Raw genomic sequence first — 18074 nt, forward strand, 5'->3', positions numbered from 1 at the left:
AAACTTCTCAATGCCTAAAAAAGCGTATTGCCATCCACAAAAGTGATGCCAAGCTACGACCAGACAGATGCGCATTGGCTAACCACGCATCATCATTGGGCCACAAATTCAAATTCGATGAAGCCGAAATATTGTGTCTCAACTCAGACTACAATAAAAGAACATTTTTGGAAATGTGTTTTATCAATGAAAACGAAAACAACATCAACAGGAAGACTGATCTCGGAAACCTCAGCGCGATATATAGTTACATATTATCCTTGGACAAACGTCCAGCCGATGACCATACTGTCGATGTCATTACTTGATTGTTTATGTTCTGTGTTTTACTGTGTTCTGTGATATTAACCTACAATTGCAATTTTGCTTCAAACCAACTTGCTTTATTATTTTATTCAAACAACCTGCTTTATAAATTTAAGCTTAAATTAATCATATATATAATGTTTCTCCAAAAATCTCTCTGTAAATTTAAACAATAATCTTGTCGGACGTAAGTAATTGTTAGAAGTTTGTTTTTATGTGTATCCACTTATTATATTATTTTAGCATCCTGAAGAAGAACCACAAGAGGTTCGAAATATAGATGTTATGACACCTGATTGTTGATAATTGCCCAGCCAATAATTGCTGAATACCCAAATTAGCTATTTTTCCCTATATATATATATATATTTTTTTTTTTTTTTCACACTAGTAGTGGTGTTTACATCTATGATGGCCCGAGCTGTATCAACTAAGAGCCAGCAGAGTTTTCACTGCGGAAAGACAATTTGCCTAATAATTGCCACAGTTCCCAACACTACAGCCTTCTGCATCCATTGTAATGTGTTGTCTGGAAGTTGGAGCTCGGCCAGGTGTTTCGTGGTGTTAACGTGCACGAGTCCATTACCGCTGATGACCAGAGGAAGTATCCTCACCTGCCTCTCAAGTTTCCACAATGTTTTGAGTTCTCTTGCTAATTCTGTGTATTTGACGATTTTGCTGTCATAAGCTTGTGCTATGTTGTGGTCGAGTGGCACTGAGAAGTCTACTATAACAGCCATCCCCTCCCGTTTCATCCATAGTACAAGATCTGGACGGTTGTGTTTTAGAGGTCTGTCCGTCACGAAGGGAAAGTCCCAGAAGATTTTGGCCTGTTCATTTTCTGCTACCGCTACCGGTGTGTATTTATACTGGGGTGTGAAGTTCCCAATTAATCCCCATCGCAATCCGAGCAACTGGTGGACCACCTTGCCCATATTGTTGTGCCTCCCTAAGTATTTGGTGGATGCAAGTGGTGTACAACCCCCCGACAAGTGCTGTACGGTTTCCTCCACTTGGTTGCAGATCCTACATTTCGTGTTTTCTACTTGCTGTTTCATAATGTATTTTGAGTAGTTCCTAGTTGTAACTACTTTATCTTGAATGGCGTGTAGTGCTGCTTCAGTGCTTGCGTATAGGTAACCAGCAACGAGGTAAGTATGAGACCGTGTTTTATCCACTTCTGGCTGATTAATGCTAGCGTGAAATCTCCCATGAAGTACTTTGCTACGCCATCTTTCTCTCATATTTCCTAGTGGATCTACATCTGTTTCAGGTTCTGCTGGGCTGGCTAAATTGAGGGCAGTATATTTTTTGTCCCATAACACCACTCTTTTGTGAACCGGTAAGTTGCTCGAGAGGAAGTAGTTTCTTAGGGATTTAATTTCTTTCTCGGTTGCAGCTTCCAAGCTGGACAATCCACGACCTCCCTCCGATCGAGGGAGATATAATCGCTCGATTGCTGAATTGGGATGCAGTATGCCATGCCTCGTGAAACTGACGCGAACCCACTGATCCAATCGGCGCAGTTCCGTAGCTGACCAGGTAAGTATTCCGGAGGTGTATGTTAAAACCGGTATTGCCCACATGTTTATGGCAGTAATCTTGTTCTTAGCATTGAGCTCAGTTTTGAGAACTTTGTTGATTCGTTTTTTGAATTCCTCTTCAGCTACCTCCATACTGCGTTTCTGTCTGATCTCAAATGACTGTTGAATTCCTAGGTATTTGTAGGTGTTCTCCAGACCCAGACTACGTATGCTTGTACCGTTAATCAGTTCCATGTCACCCTCCTCCGCCATTTTCCCTCTCTTCACGTGCACAACCGAGCATTTCTCGAGGCCAAACTTCATTTTTATATCCGCGCTGAAATTTCTCACCAGTTCAAGTTCACCTTGTAGTTGTGCAGTTCCTCTAGCATAGAGCTTCAAGTCGTCCACATAAAACAGGTGAGTGAGCTTAGCATAATCGTCTATTCTGTATCCATAATTGCTGCGATTGAGTATGTTACTTAGTGGGTTTAGTGCAAGACAAAACCACTCCGTGCTCCAGTTGTCTCCCTGGAAGATGCCTCGTTTTATACTTATCTCCTTCGTTCGATATGACTTCGTTCCTTTTACTGACAGGGTGGTTCGCCAGGTTCCCATGAGATGTTCCCAAAGGTGTATTATGTCAGGACTGATTTTGTATATGCGAAGAATCTCAACAAGCCAGGAGTGCGGCACGGAGTCATAAGCTTTCTGGTAGTCAATCCAGCACATCGATATATTTTTGAGTCTTCTTCTGGCCTGCTTCGTGACAACATTATCAATCACCAATAGTTCTTTACAACCTCGGGCTTTCTTCTTGCAGCCATTCTGCTCCCAGGCTAAAATTCTGTTATTACGAATATGAGTGCTTATTTTAAACCCGATTACGGAGGTCAGGATCTTGTATACAGACGGCAGGCACGTGATAGGTCTATAATTCTGTGGTTGAGTTAAATCACCTTTCTTGGGCAGCATGTAAGTTATGCCCATTGTAAAATATTTTGGTGCTTTTTCAGGATTTTGGATGATTTCCTGTATATGTAGTGCCAATTGATTATGAGCTGTTGACATAGCCTTCCACCAGTAATTGCAAATTCCATCAACGCCAGGGGCAGTCCAGTTTCTAAGGCGTTTAACCGTTTCGTCTATGTCTCCTCTTGTGATGGACACATCGGGCATCTGTGTTCTATTTTCAAAACTTTCTTTTTCAGTGTTTATCCAGTAGGCTTGGCTATTATGTTGTACCTCCTGAGACCATATGTTTGACCAAAATTCCGTCATCTGCTGTTCTGTTGGTGGTTGTTTGGGTGTTTCTCTGTCGCTTCCGATATTGCTATAGAATAGTCTTTGGTTGGTGGAAAAGAGTCGATTTTGTTGGAATCTAAGTATTCTCTTATGATATCTGCGGAGTCGGTTGCCAAGGGCTGCAATTTTTTGTTTTAAAATTTCGACATGTTTTTTGAGGTCCTGTTTATTAGTTGTCTCTGAAATTATGATCTTTGCTTTTCTGGCGTAGGCTTTTGCTTTCTTTTCTGCCTTTTTACTAAGTGTTCCACCATTTAGGTAATTCTCAAGTACTCCAATTTCTTTTCTGAAACTTGTTATTTTAGCTTGCCAGTCTTGTTTCCCATGGGGGCTTTCCTTCGTGCATTTTGGGTTCTGAGGGTGTTCTCCTACAATAAATGCTGCTGATCAAGGTCGCTGCGCAGTATATCTTATGACAGAGGTCTTCTAAATCTTCAGAACATTCAAATTCTGTTGCCAGAGTGCTGTTGACAACTTCTACAGTGTCTCTTACCTCTTTGAACAGCCTTATTCTGGATATCATAGGCCTTGCATACATTGCTGTTCCCTTATATTGGAAGTCCAGTTCTCGAAACGATGCTTTTATTTCCTCTTTTAGTTCTTGCTGTTCGGTATCTTCTTGAGATGCTTCTGGATGTGGAATGCTGTTTCTAGTATTTATCGATCTACGAATTGCGGTTAACCTTCTTGAATTACTTGTTCGTGTATATATATATATATATATATATATATATATATATATATATATATATATATATATATATATATATATATATAGATTTGTTCGACCGCATATACAGACCCAAAACGGTATACTCGACCGACTTTTCAGTCCAAAAGTGACGTTGTCAGACCCGGCTCCGGGTCTGGTAACGTTCGACCATAGAATCGTTATAAGGGGGGTTAGGGGATGCTAGGGGTGAATTTTCAGGTGGGTCTGAAAAGTCGGTTATACTCGTTATTATATACAGAAAACTTCAGGGTTTGGCCAGTGCGAGGGCGCTTCGAGCGACATGAACTTGATGTATATAATCCGAATAGTTGACCGACGCATCTAGTCCGAAAATTTGGCAACGCTGCAGTTGAAGAGCTTGAGAATTTATTTTGTCATCTTTTCGATTTATACACCTCAAATGTACTATAAGATAGCTTATACGATCCCTGTATGATGAACAGTCGTCATGAGAAATATTCAATGACAATATTTTGAATTGAATTGAAGTGGTGTTATTGGATTCTTTTCGTATACGAACTATAATAGCACACGTATGGAAACTTATACAAGCCCGATTAAGTGAAGTGAGTCGACCTAATTTCAGGAGCACTGGTACGTTTAGGATCTTATGCACAAAAATTGTATTTTCACCACACCCTACTTGACCCTCTGTCGTGTTTACGAATTTACGAATTTCCTGAACATCATATAGTTATATTTGGTTGACTTGACAGGAGCTCTTTTCCAGAAATTTTTCAGAAGATCAATATACAAAAGCAATGAAGATTTTTTACTCCTACCACAGTGATAAAAAGTTTTTTTCAATATGAAGTCCTTATATTCTTGAAAACTCTATCTCTGGTACAAGTATTCTTCAGCAACTTCATTTTTGTTTGAATCATAGAGATGAAATATTGGAAATTACCCGAGTATACCGAACTAACAATTGGAAATTTTCAGTTCAGGAGGTGGAAGGGTATTCCTCAGTCAAACTTTCAATTTAATCATTTATAAAAATACACATAAAAATCATTATCAAATCAGAGGACTTTCAGTTACACGATTGGTTTTCGCCTATAGGTACAAGTTAATTTACAGAGTGATGTGCATGATACCTAATATAAGTTTAATATAGATATTTGAATTAGCTTGAGCTGAAATGAACAGATGATATAATATACCAAAATAAATAAAAACACCTAAAAACTGTCTCTCACCAATTTATTCTACAAGAACTACCGGTTTCGGGATGATTACTCGCATCTCATCTTCAGGTTCCAACACCAGAAACGCTGTTATGAGCCTCTGGACTTTAAAAACCTACTGGGATGTCAATAATTCTGGAAAAGACCATAGGGATTTTTCAAATTTTGACATTCAAATTGACATTTTCTGGAACTCATCTATGTCTTGAAATTTTTACTTCTCGTAACTAGTAAATTATTTCGCAACTGTTGCGATAAACTGAAATTAAATACCTTCAGTGACGACTGAGACGATTTACAAGGAATCTTCGAGGAACGTTTGACTATTGACGGCAGAGGGTAGAGTAGGGTAAAGTTAAAATTAATTTTTTTTTTGGCGAAGATCCTGACTTCATCGGACGTTTATAGTTTTGCGGACGTGTGATAATCTAGTTTGCATACGAAAAGAATTCAATAACACCACTCAGATTCTATTCAAATATTGTGATAACTTTTTCTTTCAAGGTGTTCCAGACATAAAAATCCAAAAGCGTAAGGTCGGCCATCTTACCGGACTGTACCTTCCAATCCATTGCACCCTTAAATATTGATTTATTTAGTCCCGTACATTCTGGCTATTATGAGCTGGGCAGCCATTCATTTGAAACCAGACATTTTCTCCAATATGTCTGTCAAGATGCTTTGGATTAATCGCATCGGGAAATATTACTCGTCCGAAAAGTTCACCTCTCATGACTGCCAACCACACGTTGACCCTCAACCCATGTATGGAAAAGAGAAAACTCCCATGCGACCATGGTTTCTCATTTTCAACATGAGTTGAGGGTCAACGTAAGATGGCCACAAAGAGGTTCCGACCTTACGCCTTTGGATTTTTATGCCTGGAACACCTTGAAAGAAAAAGTTTATTAAATTAGCGTTCAGACTCGAGAGGTCCTGATCGAAAGAATAACATTGTGTTATGCTGAAATGCGTCAGAAACTTCGCAGGGTTGCAGATTCACTACAAAAACGATCTATAAAATGTATTGAACAAGGCGGTGGCATTTCGAGCAATTATTACGAGTATAAGTACTAGTAGTAATTTGTTTCCTTTACATGTTTTCATAAAATCTATATCAGTAAAATTTAGTTTATTCATTTGGGTTATTTGATTTTGCAGATAAATTCATGATTTCCACGTGATAAATTTTAATATTCAATCATTCAATCAAATTAAGGTTTAGAATGTGTCGAGTTTTCAGTTGTTATCTTGTTAGCCATTATATTCATATGTTAACACTTTCTCGTTAACCGTATATTTCACAACTGGAACCGTCTCCCTGAATGCGTAAAGCGATCGACCTCGGTAAACGGTTTCAAAAACGGTCATGACAGGTAGAAGTCCGCTCTGTGAGGAACTGTGGTGTTATATCTAATTTTTTTCCTTTTTTGTATATGATATTTCAGTTTTGTATTTTTCGCTTTTATTTTCGTTTATCCACACAGTTTATGTATGCATGTATGTAATCTATAACCTTCGAGTTTATAGGCTTGTCCTCTACTGGAAACAATTATGTAATAAATAAATATAATGGAAGAAGACTAGCAGCAAGAATAAAAGCTTATATGTGATTCGGAAGCAATCTAAATGGGGTCTTTTTTGTTGAAAAGAAAACATATCCATAATTAATAATTTTTCGTTGATAAAACCATTGGAAAAATAGGCTTAGTTTTGTTCACTTCAGAATCGTGATATTCATCCCACCCCCTTACCAAGCCCGCAATAAGAAATTTTTTTGTACACACAAATTCTCATAATGTAGCAGATTTATTGCTGTTTCCAGATATGTGGTCAAATTTAATTAGGCTACGAGATAACTGTAGTGTGATTGACACCATTAGAAAAACTTTGAATATTTCGTGAAATCAACGAAAGGTTATATTAAAGAATAACCGATAACATTTCAATTATGTGTTCTATGACATTTTTCGTTCCAAATCACTTGTATGATCTCATCATGAAGTTTGGCCCTTTTGAAAGTGGACACGCTGTATAAACCAATAATCAATTAGATTTCAACCTTGACAGTCGAAAATTAATTTTTCAACAGTATTCAATTGCAAAGCGCAGTATACAAGAGTTTCCTCTCCACATGCAGTATGTAGAATGTTTAGAACTTGGAGATAATATTCAACCTTGAATTTTTCAAATTGTATGGCCAATCACAAACCTTTTTTTGTATATGAGAATCTGCGGTGATGATGATGCTCAGTTCACCGAATATCATGCGTTTAATACTCCGGAGATCGAATAGTATCATCGTGTGAAACCATAAGAAATACTACCGGGTTATTCGAAAGAATACGAAAGTCTACGAGACAGAGAGTTGATACATATATTTCAGCGAGAGGTACTCATTTTGAACATTTATTATAGTTTTGCGTTATTGTATCTGAAATAAAATGAAAAGTACTGTTGTCAATTATGCTTATTAATCGAAAGAAATTTTGATTTTTTAAATTAAAATATTACGGATATAATTTTCTTCCGGAAATTAGTAATTTAACCTTCAGAAAGATTCATAGAACATCTTTATCTCCCGTCATAGACATACAATATCTCAGAATATTCATTCTATGGAACACTTTTACGACGAAATGGAATGAACAGTAATCAGAACTGATTGAAACATTATATCTTCCGAGAAAGTATCGACTGTATCGAAACTTTGCAGGCGATTTTTTTCTCCCGAATCGAATAGAAATCCATAAGAGAATTTTGGTTTTTGAATATCTATCCCACGAAAACAATTTTTGAAGGAAAATCATAAAGGGTTGTTATATTCAACCCTTTATAATGAAGTTTTGAAATCTAAAAAATTGTGTGAGTAATAATATATACTTAGTGCTTCATATTATGTATAGTTTATGACTCAGTGTTTTTTAGAACCCGTATAAAAATCAAAAACTATAAACTCGGCATCGCCTTCCAAAGGCTGTATCTTTGATGGGAGGTCCATTTCCAAAAAAATTTATAGGAACTACCCCTGCTTATTTTCATCGAGGAATCATCTCCCCTAGTCCTTCGCAATTGTATAATATTAACATCCCACAAAATATTTCTCCTGGCATGCCACAGGGCATAAAAATCGGAGAAATACATTTTCAAAGTAAGGAATGGCCTGGACAATACCTATCCAATTTAATGAATTGGTCCAGGATGCCCAACTGGGAACCATGACCTTATAGATTACCAGATCTGAACCTTCTATACAATACTTTGTGGGTAAAATTGAAGGAGGTTTATGAGGAGGATATCCAGACGACGAGAAACCAATTGAATGATGAATTTTTGTGATCTATTAAGAAACAATGGCAAAATGGATCGGAAGGCTTTATCTCATCGTAGAATTCAACGTGACAGATGTGTTTCGGTTCTCATTTCGCAAAACTTTCAAAATAATATTAACGGAATTTGAACGTCAGTAATCAATTTTCTCATTTTTGTTTGTGTTATTTCATTTCAGTCTTTCGCATTAATGAATGATTGTACCTATCGAGGAAAGCTATTACGGTTATTCTGGTCGTTTTAAAGTTTGTTTTGGAATATTTCACATCTCATACCTATTCATTGACGCGATATTCATAGGAATGAATTAGATTTTTCTGTTTTTTATTGCAATTTGGAAAATACATTAGAGGAGGAATTCTGGGCTTGTCACGGACTTCTTGGAAAGTGAAACAATTATTTTCAATTCGACATACAGGATGATATGATGAAACTGAACACGTTGAATTAGGTGTGATGAGTCTGGCTCTGGAATATTAAAATAATTCATATTTCGCTCTTTAGATCTCAATTTTTGTTAACAGTGTTTCAATAAATTTTGTTGATTTTTGTTCCATTTTTATGATAGTTGGAGTACTTGAAAGAATTTCAGGAACCCCCTTGTAGATTTCAGAAGGAAGCTAAAAATTAATTTTTCATATTTTATTAAAATCATTTTATGTATACAGCCTCTCAAGGTGATGTTATTAATGGATCAAAATTTGAAAAGAATCTGTTAAAAAGGAATTTGCTTCATGAGAATATTGAGACAATACTTCTTTCTGAACAAAATCACACATATATGAATTTCTACCGTAACACCTACTTTTTCGCGTCATTGTATACATCGAAATTGTCGGCTCCAGTCCCGTCAAACTGGCAACAGCGCCGGGATCGTGAACGTTGGCCATATTTACCGCTGGAGTATATGTGGGATTGTAAAGTTGGTGCAATGTCTCGGGTTTGAAAAATATTATCGATTATGCTACTTTTTTAAATGAAGGAATTCTTTTCCCCTCTAAGTGTGCCTAAGGAGTTATAATTCTCATTAACGTTATTTCATCATATATACTCGAAGAAAACATTCGGATCATGTGGGTCTCAGGTCGCCTTAGAAACGTATCGGGACTGGAAACGTCTAGTGGACAAATATATATATATATATATATATATATATATATATATATATGAACCCGTAGTGCGCTGCTACCTCCGTTAAGTTCATTGGGCGACCTGACCTCCGGGTGAAGCAGTTATATAATTGGAATAATTTTTGTTTATATATGTAGAGGGGAAGGTAAATAACAGGGGTACCTAAAGAGGGGAAAAGATTTTTATCGACAAATTTTTCTTCAAACGAATCAGACCTTACTACCTCCGCATATATTTCTTATTAGTAGTGCGCTCTCACCTCCCGCTACGTTGCCAGATTTTAGGAGGACAGAAAGTAAGACAGCTCGAATTCTACTCATATACAGGGTGTGGCGTAATGAATGGATAATATTGAGCCTGGGGGTAGAGGACTCTATGGCGGTTCAGAAAAATATATTTTACGTTTAGTAAAAGTGCCTTGGTTTTCGAGATATTGGAGATTTTCGAAAATTCAAGCGAATTACACCCTTCGCCACTCGTTTTGCAGGCAAGACTCCAAATGAAGGAATTTTTTCAAACTGTTTTTTGGATAGTATTCCTGGATAGATGACCTATCGAATGTAATTCATTATTTTTGAGGCGCATGAATGGTTCTTCATGAAAAAAAGATCTAACTCAACTTTTCCGTTTTGCTAATTTTTTTTCATAAGTTCAACCTAGCGCGGTGTAAAAAATAATATGGTTACCTGAGAGCCAATGCAAGAAAAAACATGCCAGTTTCATTGAGATTCCGAAATGGTATAACTCTCTGAATTCTCAGCATTTAATACAAAATAAATTCCTATTGCAATCAGTTGAGGCCTAGTTTAATGTAAACAGTGTTTCTGAAATTTTTATCAGCTAAAATGAGAAATGCAAGCAGAATGAAACAATCGTCCATGAGAAGGTATAGAGCATTTACTGAAGCTCATGGTGGCCTCTTAGAGAATCTTATGTAATATTTAATTCAATGAAACGATACTCATTTTAAAATGATATCTATGCAATAAAGCTATGATTCATTAGAAAGTGTAGACTATAGAGCATGTATCAGAACTCATGGTGGCCAATTTAAGCATCATTTGTGATTTGTGAAACTTTATTTAATGAAACGATATTTTAAAATTGATATTTTTTCTCGTTTTCTTTTATTATTGAACCCCAACGTTGTGAAATCAATATTTTCAAGTTAATTTCAAGTTATGCATTAAATTTCAGGATTTTTGTAACAAGGGTCTGGACTCAATGTAATAAAAATAACCTTATTTTCAGCTTTTTTTCTCAATTAACAAAAGTGCTAAAATTCACTTCGTTACTTGAAATTCGCTTAACAACTATTAACTTTATAACTATAGGGCTTAATAATGAAAGAATACGGGGGAAAAAACCAATTTTAAAATATTGTTTAATTGAATCGAGTTTTACAAAAAGTGTTCAAAGTGTGCATCAGGAGCTGTACTAGATGCTCTACAACTTCTTATGAATAATTGCTTTATTCTGCTTGCAAGTCTCATTTCAGTTGCTAAAAATTAAAGAAAAAGGCTTACGTCAAACTCTGCCTTGACTCATTGTAATAGAAATTTATTTTGTATTTAATGCTGAAAATAGAGTGAGTTATACCATTTCAGAATCTCAGTGAAACAGGCATGTTTTCTCTTGCTTTGGCACTCAGGTAACCATATTATTTTTCACACCACGCTGGGTTGAACTTGGGAAAAAAAAATAAGCAAAACGGAAAATTTGAGTTAATTCTTTTATTCATGAAAAACTATTCATGCGCCTCAAAAATAATAATTTACATTCGATAGCGCATCTATCCAGGAATACTATCCAAAAAACAGTTTGAAAAAATTCCTTCATTTGGAGTCTCGCCTGCAAAAAGAGTGGCGAAGGGTGTGATTTTCTTGAATTTTCGAAAATCTCGAATATCTCGAAAACCAAGGCACTTTTACAAAACGTAAAATATATTTTTCTGAACCGCCATAGAGTCCTCTACCTGCAGGCTCCATATTATCCATTCATTACGCCACACCCTGTATAGAATACAGCTGCTCTTCCGATTCATTCACACATATTGAAACCTGTAAATAGTTCGAGAACGATACTAATATTGATAAACTTCATACGCTGATAATTGATTGATAAGGTTCGTGATCTCGGTGTGAATGAATTTGGACAGTTTTGAATAAATATGCTTATGTCTACGATACTTCGTCCGATAGGGGAGTTTATTACCATATAGGTCCCAAAATGAATGATGCATGAAAATGAAATTTTTCGTGACATATAAGATTAATTCAAAAGACAATTTTACCGAATTTGTTCTGGTATGAAATAGTAGTCTAATTTTTGGGCATTATATTCACGACATCAGGAACTCCATATAAATGTTTTTCCCGAATGAATCGATAAAGATATACGTTTTACTTTCAGCTTCTATACTTCATTCCCTTTCATTTTAGCACTGGATTGGTCATGAAAATTGGATACCTTTCACTCTGTATGATACGAAAATGTTGGGTTAAGACGCTTGTCGAAACATATTTGAGTTTTAAATCAGTGCTACGTAGTCCGTTCTACGTGAGTCTCTCAGTAATTACGTATTTCATCACAATGTCAAATCACTTCGGAAAATATGGAGTCGAAAATATGTAACGAACATAATTGACGTTCATACAAACTGATTGAAGACATACCAAATCTATTTATTTATATGGAAAATACAAGTGATCAGTAGCTTGAGGAGAGTTACTGTTGTTTATCTTCTTTGGCTGGAGGTTGAAGACGTTACATCAGTTGTAGAATTCAAAAAAATCAACCCGAAGATGAAATGCATTTGATGCAGTGTTAGCATTAAGTTGAATAATCAAAGGTGGTAGGGAATGGGTATCTCTTGAAGAAATGAACGGATAATTACAAGAATGTTGAATTCTTCAACAAAAATCATCTTGCGTGAATGGTAGTCAAAATAATTAGAAGAAGTTTGAAGCAAGAGGAGCTTCACCTCACAAAACAACTGGCTCGTATTCATGTCTGTTTATTTTCAATACATTGATATAATGATAATAATTATACAGGGTGTGGCGTAATGAATGGATAATATGGATCCTGGGGGTAGAGGACTCTATGGCGCTTCAGATAAATATATTTTTCGTTTGGTAAAAGTGCCTTGGTTTTCGAGATATAATTATATAAATAATAATAATAACTGGATATTGACATTTTTCATCATAGCGCATCAAAAGAAACTCCTTGATTTAATGGCATTTCTTAATTGCTCGAGGAGTCTTTTGCGATTTTTCAGTACACAGGGTGTTTCACAAGTAAACGGACAAACGAAAACCGTGAATAGAGGGCATTGAGCTGAGTTCAAAAACACCTCATATGTGTGTCTTGGGCATTCCGTTTCCGATATACAGAGGAGTTTATTCAAATTTCCCGAATTTTCGTTCAGCTATAACTCCAAATAATTTAGTTGTATTCGGCTAAAAACTCATTATCCGCTTAAGCTTGTAAGTTTCAATAAAACAGAACATTAAAAGTTGACGAACACAGCACCGGACTCATTGAGGCTATATTCAAACTTAAACTCATGCAAAACACTCTGTTTGTAGTTTTTTTCGTCATAATTTTCAATTTTTCAGGTATCTGCATTTATTTTCTCAAAATCAATGAAAGTTTGGTATGCTTTATCAGTGGATAATTTTTAATGAATAATTGTTTGGTGGTGAAATGCCTCTAGAAAAAACCAGCGCAGCATATTGACTTTTACTTCACAATAATTAATGGTATGAATATGATCGCCAATCAGATGTGGAAATCTAAAAATGGAATTGGAAATGTTCAACTGAATTTTTTCGTTTTTGATATTTTAGCATATCTGGTTATTCAGATAAATCATTCACAGTGATAATAAGCTTTATTATTGATAATGAACAAAAATAGCAATAAAAAACTACGCTATCATGAAAATAATAATTATAACTTGATATCTTCCGAATGAATCGCTTTTTATGGACAACGTGGACCTGAAGTAATTTTCCGAATTGATTTTCACCTCATTTGGTCTTTTAGTGAAGGTAATGATTGGCACTTCGAATAAGTATGATAAATGCACTTTCGAGTTCTTCATTTATTCCGTTATATTCATTATTGGATCTATGGAAATCTATGGATTGGTCTGGTCTTATTACAATTTGTTATTGAAACATTGATGATATTCATGCACTAGCAAAAGTATTTATCAGTATTTCAGGTCATTTCATTAGAAGGGTAGGACCCCAACATTGGACTGCTAGATCTCCAGATCTGACACCCCGCGATTTCTTTCTTTGTTTTCATTCACACAACTAGTTGTCCAAAGAAAAATAGATTAATTCTGAAGATCAAGTTTTAATATTTAGTTTGAAGATAGCGTAGTTTTTCCATCCATATTTGTGCATTATCAATTTTGAAACATTTTATCATTGTGAATGACTATTTTGAAGACCGAATATGGTATAATTGTTGAACACATTCATTTCATTTCTTTGAAAAAAAAATCAATTAAGAATTTCTATTTTTCATGAAGTGCTCTATTCCTTGAAGGCGTCTGACCAAAACAATTACTTCTAAAACATGATCAACAGGTGGCGCAACCCAAAAATCAATTCATTTTGAGACAATAATAATGCAGATAACAAAAAAGTTTAAATTATGATTAAAAAACTACATACACGTTGTTTTTATGAGTTTGAAGTTAAGTAAAGCCTCACTGAGCCCGGTCCTGATTTTTGTCGAATTTAAATGCTCTGTTTCAATGAAATTAACAACTCAAGGCTAAATATAAATTTTCAGTCGACTTGATAGAGAATTTCAGCCCAGCAAACATTTTTAACTCGGCCCAACGTTGGGTTAGTGCTGCGATGTTAGAGTCGGTATACTGCAAATAGTGTCACATCGGCCGACAGCCGCCCGACGGACTATGAGCCGACATGTAGCAGAGTCTGCACACCGCAGATCCGGTGACGATTCGACTGTGCAAAAACACATCGGTTTAGCGTCTAGACTATGCTTCAAATACGCTCCTCAAATTAATCGTTACGACGTCGGTTCAGCTTCTACAAAATTTTGGAAGAATGCTTTTACAATTGATCGGCACCACGTCGGCTTAACGTCTAGACAATGCTGGGAATACGCTGTTCCAATTGATCGGTACAACGTCGGTATAATATATACATACCTGCAATACTAATGCTCGTTCTCTCCAACGATCCCTAAATTTTAAGGGACACCTAAGCATATTTAAGTGACATTTCTTACTACTCATGTACGATTTCTGTCTCATCAACTTTTAGGAGACACTTAATACCAACTTAAAATTGCTGAAATTGAATTCGTACTAGAGTTAGAAAGAAATGCCAAGTAAATATGCTAAGGTGTCCCTGAAAATTTGAGAATCGTTGGTAGAAATTGGCAAATCCAAAAAAAATTAAATATGAATTATTTGATCAATAATTTTTGATCTTTGAACGTTTCTTATGAAATCACGGAATCATTTCTCATGTTGAAGGAGATCTATTTTTTCTTCAAATATTTTTTGAAACCGTGCAACACTTATATTGTGATTAGGGCAAGACAATTTATACAGCCAATTGAAAAGAACCTTCATATATTCAAACAACTAAAATATAACGCTCATATAATAATATACATATATAAATACTTTGCAGGTTGAAAAAACACATGAAAACGACTAGCTTACTTGAAAAAAAAAGTATATATTTATTCACTGCTCATTTTTGCCTGCTTCTTTTTCCTCCGCTCTTTTCAATCTGCCCCCTGCTCTGTCACGGCATTGCGAAGCCAATTCATTACATGATTCATTTCCACATCAGTGGCACTTTTTGTAATAGGATTTATCCTTACAGATCCTGGATAATAGAATTTCATAATTTGTATAAAATAAATTATTGAATTTCATATAGAATATTATCTTATATGTGTTTAAATTAATTAAATATATGTCAACATGCAAAATATGTATTCAATTTAAGTAACTTCCTTACATTCAAAAATGTCAACATTTTCGACCAATACAACATGAAAACTCACCATGATTAAGCTCAACAATATTCGCCATCGCTTCTAATCCATTTTTATTATTAATTCCTACCCGACCAATTCAGGGAGATTCCTGATTCATGGCTTATTATGAGTTAGATTATTTTGCGTGTTGTCTCTGCTACGTCCTTACCCCCGTTTAGGCCAAATTTGAACAACTGAAAAATATTTGTATATATAGATTTTTCTGTCTTTCAAATTGTAGAATTTTTTCTCTAGAATAAAAAAGACCAAAACCAAATAATGAAAGCATATTCCAAAAGAGTAGATACATAATATTCTAGATCATATATAAGTATATCAGCATCGAATTTCTTCAATTCTTCGTACCTTTTTATTTTGATGGTGTTCTTATCCATTTCTATCTCTGCATTTTTTTTTATCTCTATGCAATCTCAAAAGATCGTTGAAGTACTCGGTTCTAATGATGGTGATGATGTATTACTTGGACCTAATTTTTCGAGAACTCTCTGTTTCACGTGATGATATTCCTGACGCCTACTCCGACGTTTATTAGAAATAGAAATACCATTTTATTTTGATTTCTTGTACTCACCTGCCCTGGGACATCACTGTTACTATGTTAATACAACACAACACAACAAGGAAGTTTTCAGAAAGAAAAATTTCGTCAAATAGCCTAATCTTGAAAACTCTTTCATCTTCGAAACACGTGCACGCGTACGCCGTCTGAATGGAATAAAGCTTCGATACGGAATTACGGAAATTAGATTGTCTGGAAGCTCTTATGCAAAATCCCGCGAAAATTAAATAGTATAGCTTGACCTTATGTTAAGGATAAAACGCGCTGAAGATGCATCTAACCGCAACCGATCCGATGAATATAAACCGCCAAGAAGTTGCTCATCTAACAGCAGCGTTTTGCCGACGCTGGCTAGATGCTCATGTTTCGACACATCTTCAGCAGCGTAAACCATGTCCTCGGATCTTCAAAGGTCCGATGATGTGTAACAGCAGTACGCACTTCGCCAGCAGTAACAGCACACAGCCGACGATTTACCGACGATAAATGTTTGTTGGGAGGACTTATAGCCGAACGGAAATTCGAGAAATTTCAAAAAACACTGAAGAAACCTATATATAGGGTGCCCCAAAACTATTGAAACAAACGTCACACCACGATAGAGTAGATCAAATACTATCGAATGACACCAACATTAGTTGAGCGAAAATGTACGGTTTCTGAGAAAACCTAACCTAACGTTGCCGATTTTCGAACTATTTTTTCAATCACAAGGCAAATTTGTGATTAAGGATAGCGTTTTTACCCCATATTATCACCCCTGTTTAATCTGAGTATTGAAAATCATGTAGAAAAAACAATTGTTTCAATTAACATCAACTTAGGTCGAGACTTAGGTTATGGTTATGAAATAAAACACCCCTTACCTGGAATCAATGGAAGAGCGGCTTTCCACTGAACAAGGGGTGATTATTTTTAAGATGTTAACTACACAAAATTGAAGGCCCCCTTAAGGGCAAAAATGGTGGATTCGGCCCGTCGCGCGAAGGACAGGTCTTTGATGTTTTTCCATATTTTCTGGGGAGAAAATTTAAATGAAAATCTGTTAAATTTAACGAATAAATCTATTGCAGAAATTTGAATACAAGCACGTATTTGGTCGATAACGACCACAATAAAAATCTCAATTTCTTTCACACATGCAAAGTGCGCAAAGCAATAATCATTAAAATTTCATCGATAAAAATCTTGGATTAAAAAATTCTCTTTTCTCAATTTCACAACAACAATAAAAATATGATCAAAAATCAGATGAATTTTAGAGGAGCTTTCAGGACTCTGGACAAACAAAAATTGGAACCTTCTACCTTTTTCTGCGACCAGCGACCGTCGTTCGCCTGGGGTTGCTGGTGAACTTTTCGATCACCAGACTTTCCTCGCACAGTACGGCGAATTCTTTACACTCAACCGCACTTCCCGCACTTTTCCGTCGTCAACGATTAACGCTATTCGTTTCGACTCTATCCAAAATTCCTAAAATCCTATATCCGATCTATATCACAAATAAAAGCAATTATTACGCCCTGACTGACTTTAACCACGGTACTAAATCTCTTACACTATTCCCCGAATAGCTTGTACCCGTCTCCCTTTTTGAGACCTAACTCCGAAAAAAAAATACTTCTAAATTTCTCGGACTGCCGAACTTACTTTCGGACTTCCAAATCTACTCTATTAGAATCCCGGATTCTACTTCCGTCTTCCCGACGTATATTTTCTTCGACCAACTTCCCACTGACTCCCTTCCCTATTTTGGTTCCTTTTTATCATTCCCCTTCTTAGACCAAAAACCCAAATTTCCTCTCCACCTCTCGTGGGTGTATCCAGAATTATTCTACGACGCGCTAACCTTGCATTTTTCTGAACTAATTGAATTAGCCGGTTAAAACTCAAGAGCCTGCTAATTCTTACAACGCCGAATCAATTATCTTCGA

At 35.9% G+C, this 18074-nt stretch overlaps 1 protein-coding gene across 1 annotated transcript; it reads right to left on the reverse strand.

Moving 5' to 3' along the window:
• Positions 1-755: 755 nt before the first annotated feature.
• On the reverse strand, positions 756-16534 carry LOC123311728. The gene is made up of 3 exons (XM_044895799.1): positions 16422-16534; positions 3628-3799; positions 756-3488 (listed from the first exon to the last, which is right to left on the reverse strand). Exons 1-3 carry the CDS (start codon positions 16532-16534, stop codon positions 756-758), a joined length of 3018 nt encoding a protein of 1005 aa, XP_044751734.1.
• Positions 16535-18074: the final 1540 nt, after the last annotated feature.

Source organism: Coccinella septempunctata, chromosome 4 (assembly GCF_907165205.1).
Source record: "Coccinella septempunctata chromosome 4, icCocSept1.1, whole genome shotgun sequence".
NCBI lineage: Eukaryota > Metazoa > Arthropoda > Insecta > Coleoptera > Coccinellidae > Coccinella > Coccinella septempunctata.

Excerpts from the sequence above, each read along its gene's own strand:
- LOC123311728 (XM_044895799.1), bottom strand. The coding sequence starts at position 16,534 with ATGGTTTACGCTGCTGAAGATGTGTCGAAACATGAGCATCTAGCCAGC. Across the intron at positions 3,800-16,421 it reads TATTCATCGGATCGGTTGCG|ATCGATAAATACTAGAAACA; the intron begins GTTAGATGCATC and ends CGCAATTCGTAG. Across the intron at positions 3,489-3,627 it reads GAATAAGGCTGTTCAAAGAG|AACCCAAAATGCACGAAGGA; the intron begins GTAAGAGACACT and ends GAACACCCTCAG.